We start from the raw sequence: 4,768 nt of genomic DNA on the forward strand, positions 1-4,768 counted from the left end.
ATGACCTATGCACTATCATTGATCCTTAAAAAAATCAAGAATTGACCACACTGACATTTGCCAAACTGTATTTGTTTTCTAGGGCTGCCAAAACAAAGTACCACAGACTGAGTGGCTGAAACAACAGAAATATATTTCTCACAATTTTGGAGACTAGAAATTCAAGATCCAGGTATTGGTTTCTTCTGAAGTCTCTCTCTCTTTGACTTGTGGATGGTCATCTTCTCCCTGTGTCTTCACTTGGTCTTCCCTCTGTGTATGTCTATGCCTTAATCTCCTCTTCTTAATCTTTGTTTTTCCATTTTAATCTTTTATTTTTTTAATATTTAAAAAATTGAAGTATAGTTTATTTACAATGTTTCCATTTTATTTGTTTTTGGTTGTGTTTTTGTTTTGTTTTCTTTTTGCCACACCACGTGGCTTGTGGGATCTTAGTTGCCTGACCGGGGATCGAACCGGGGCCCCGGCAGTGGAAATGTGGAGTCCTACCCACTGGATTGCCAGAGAATTCCCTTAATCTTCTTATAAGGACAGCAGTTGTATTGGATTAGGGTTTTCCCTAAAGACCTCATTTGCTTGTTTACTTCTTCAGAGACCCTATTTCCAAATGCAGTTACATTCTGAGTTACTGGAGGTAAGGACTTCAACATATAAATTTCAGGGGGACACAATTCAGTCCATAATAGCCACCTTGCATGAAACTTCTCTAGCAATAGTGAAGAACTTAGCTATGATCTTGAGAATCAAGCACTCCTTTCCGGAAGTCAATGATTTGCCAAATTGTCCTTAATAAGTACATCCTTTTCCTCGCTATAAATTTTATCCTTTCTATATGACCTGTTGATAATACTGGCTTTGGGGGGATGGTTTTTATGTATGGAACTATGCAATTATGAAATAGTTAAAAACTGGTGACTATTCAAATTCTATCCTATTCTTTTTTTTTTTTTTATCAGAAGCAAGAATTTCATGTAAGATACCTTGGTATGCCACAGGTTTCTTAATCTCGCTCATGTTTACTTTATCTCCCTTTCTTATTCCCTTGTAATGCTAAGAAATGCCTCGGGGCAAAACGAAGGAATAAATCAATTAAGAAGCATTGAATTCATGCAGTTGTACTCTTCCAGCTGAGTTTTCTATTTATGTAATTTTCAGAAAATTGTGGAAACTGTTAAAAGAGAGTGCTGCAAAAATGGAAAGCTCTTAGTAAATGATTTACTTTGGAAAAGAGACCTCTGTTGGGAACATATCTTGCTTCTGAAATTATCTAAACTTGTGCATAGAGCTTAATAAGTATTAGAATTCCATTGATTAGAAATCTGCCATACCCTTTGCCATGTCTCTGCTATGCCTACAGATGGGTTTGGAATTTTACCATCAACCTGTGCAATATGTATTGAAACTGGAACAAATGTCTCTTTATCCTTAGACCTTGTGCTTTCTTATCATCCTGACTCTGCTTTATCATGTTCTACTTTTCTGCCTTTATTCTCAAATGTCTTTTATCTTTGTTATCCTCCCTCTCTGCATTTTACTTTCCTATTTCATACCTCAGTAGGTTTCTCTCTGAAGTTCTGGAGGGTTTTAAGGAAAATAGTTCAGGCAGCAATCCTAAGGAAATAGAAGTGTCCAAATTAATACACCCAATTTCATGGGCAAATGTGACCAAATTATCAATTTATTTGGAGACTGATGCAGTAGTTCAGACTTTACCAGGTACAAAATCTCTAATAGAAAATATCTTAGATCTAATAAAAATTTAATGAGGGTTTTGTTTCTCCTTTAATCTTGATATTGTTAAAGTGTTGAGTCCTTTAAATCTGGGGGACAATCAATCATTGCATATGTTTTAGTCTCGTGAGACAGTTTTTCAAAGAACTTAAATGTTAGTGCCACATTAATTGATTTGTGGGGGAAAAAAAGCCTTACTGAGTTTCAACTGCTTTATTCTACCCGTACAAGGTAACTAAATTTGGGAATACTAAATTAGTGAAAGTAGTTGACAGGCAAATTTATTTTTCTCATTCCCATTCCAGAGTATTTTCCTTCTCACCATGGTCTCTGAAGTGGAGAGTCAGTAGTAAACTGGTGAAGAATATGAGGAATCAAAATAAACTATATATTTATTATTCCTTTTCTCTAGAAAAACATCTTATAAATTGTATCAATAAGAATAAAAATAATAGTAATATTTATATTAACATCTAGCATTTATTGTGAACTTATTGCCTGCCAGATACCATGTATTATTACATCATTTAAACTTGAAATTGAGAATGTATTATTATTAGTCAAATTTTACCAAAAAAATCAAACTAAAACATTAGAAAGACCTGGGTCACGTGGCTACTAAATGACAAAACCAAATACCCTGTCTTTCTCCAAGCACTTCTCACCATTTTTAACCATTTTGATATAATAGCTAATGGATACATCTAACTTAGTGTGTCATTTGAAAAGGAAATTTTTGATTGATTATAAAAACAACTTACTGTCTCAAAAACTCCACTTCTCTGAGACTTTTTTCCAATAAATATTAAAGGAAAGATACTTTATATATTGACTTAGAAAAAATTAATGTATTTCTCAAATGCAGGTAATAAGGGAAATGGGAATTAGGTATTCTGGAAGAAGAGAGAAATTGTGTTAGAATATTAAAATTTTAATAATGTCTGCTCCTTGCCACAGATGTAATACTTCTGTTTGAATCTTAGAATAGGCCTGGGGAGTTTTATTTCGAACTGGCAAAGCGATTTTCAACTTGGGCTTTCTTGTTTTCTAGACTTCAACTGTTTTGTTTATCTGATTCTGTTTTTATGCTTTTATTCTCTTATGCCTTTTCTTACTTTCTTTTTTTTTTTCTTTCATAATTGAGATTTTATTTGTTGTTTTGAGGATCAGTACACAGACATTTCAATTTGTACACAATTCTCAACATACGTACCAAAAACCTAAAAAATCATGTAGTTGTGATTCTTTTCTGAACAGTTATTCCAGTGACTTTCCAGCTTAAAATTTGGGGGCAAATTTTCCTTCATAGGATATCAAGTACCAATATCTTCAAATATTGATATGCTGTTACATCGTAAGTCCCACTAATTCACAATTTAATATCACATACACTACATACTCAAATTGTCAATCGTTCACAGCACATTAACAGTTACTAGAAGAACTGGACTACCACGACCAAAGATGTTACAGAGTGCACAAAACTCTGCCCAGGAGAGCCAAGATCAAGGGGTGAGTGGTTTGCTTTAGGAAACAATTCTACCAAAAACAACGTGGGAAGAGAAGTAATTTAAAGTGTTTAAGACATTAAATTCGCAACTGACTCCAAACTGCCATGTAGTATGCTTTGTATTATAGGATATAAAAGCTACCCTCCATCTGTGGAATGTTAAGCTGACACCCAAGACAATCAAAGCCTCCCATATTCAATATCCCACTATTTTCTGGTTGTACCAAAAAATAAACAACCAGCAAATGATTTCACCTCTTAAAAAAAAGCATTTACACTTAAAAAATGGGATGAGGTGGGATTCCTTCCTTTTTAAAAATGTTTCTAGAGCTACTAAAAAACTTGCATTTACAAAATAGTTGATAAAAATATTCCTCTGGATTGTACAAGAAGGGAAACAGGGACCACTGATAGGACCAGGTGTGTGATATTAATCAGACTTGGCTTCTTTCTCTCCTGCTTCATCAGAAGCTGGGCTCTCCTCATTTTTAGTTTCTCCATTTTCTGCAGGTAAGTCTTCTTTAGTCTCTTGGTTAGCCACTTCAGCCTGCTTTCCCTTTGCTCCCCTTTTCCCTTTTGTTTGCACTTTTTTGTCGGAAGATTTATCCTTTCCTGCCGCCTTTTTTGGCTTCGTTTCCACTTTTGCAGGAACCGGTTTAGCTGACAACCTCGCCGATCTCCTCTTGGGCTCCTCCTTCGCCGCCCCCTCGGCGGAGCTGACCTTCCTCTTGGGCATCGTCGCGGCAGGGCGGGCGCGTGCCGGGTGCCTGCGGGCCGCGGCGCGCCGAGAGCCTTCGCGAACCTGGGCTGCCTGGCCGCTGCCGCTCCTCCCGCCGCCCGAGCTGCTGGGACCCGCGGCGGGGGCGGTGGGAGAACCGGATGGAACCGGATTGGGAGCCCGCCCCCTCCTCCCCCCCCTTTTCTTACTTTCTGATTCCTACTTTCTCTCTTATTTTTTTTTTAGCTCTCTTCCCAGAAGGTTTCCTTTCAGAATATAGGCGTATTTCTAAGAAAATGGCATAGGGAGTGGGCTCCCCAGAGCTCAGGTCTCAAGAAATAAAAGGGCTCAATAGAAATAAAACAAGGAATCAGTTCCAGACCTGGTTGAAAATCTTGACAGAGATAATGGATCCTTGGCCTGCTATTTCCTATCTTCTTCATTAACACTTCATTTTGGGTGAAAGTATCAGAAGTTTTTTGGAATGTGAGGTTAATTAAGAATTTAAAACAATTGAGTATTAATGTTTGCTCTTCGGTTCAGATGGCCCAACTCCAAGAAATTTTCCTTAAAATGCTTTAGGTTCTGAAATACAATAGTCTCCCACATTATCAAGATATAACATAGAATAAGCTGGGCCAGCACATCGGTCCTATGCAGAAGTGAGTCTAGATGTCACTAGATTGATTACTGGAGATCTTCCAAAGGGGAAAGAGTTCAAATAAAATAGCATGCAGGACTTCAGCATCATTCCGTTAACTAATATGTACTTACTGAGGGACCATATAGTGTATATTTCAGATTTGCAA

The 4,768-nt window shown here is 37.1% G+C and overlaps 1 protein-coding gene across 1 annotated transcript; it reads right to left on the reverse strand.

The window, feature by feature from the left end:
- Positions 1 to 3,512: 3,512 nt before the first annotated feature.
- Positions 3,513 to 4,132, reverse strand: LOC132530643 (non-histone chromosomal protein HMG-14). The gene has a single exon (XM_060167917.1). The coding sequence runs from the start codon at positions 3,975 to 3,977 to the stop codon at positions 3,672 to 3,674; it is 306 nt and encodes a 101-aa protein (XP_060023900.1). The 5' UTR covers positions 3,978 to 4,132; the 3' UTR covers positions 3,513 to 3,671.
- Between the last annotated feature and the right edge of the window lie 636 nt (positions 4,133 to 4,768).

This window comes from Lagenorhynchus albirostris, chromosome 1 (assembly GCF_949774975.1).
Source record: "Lagenorhynchus albirostris chromosome 1, mLagAlb1.1, whole genome shotgun sequence".
Lineage (NCBI taxonomy): Eukaryota > Metazoa > Chordata > Mammalia > Artiodactyla > Delphinidae > Lagenorhynchus > Lagenorhynchus albirostris.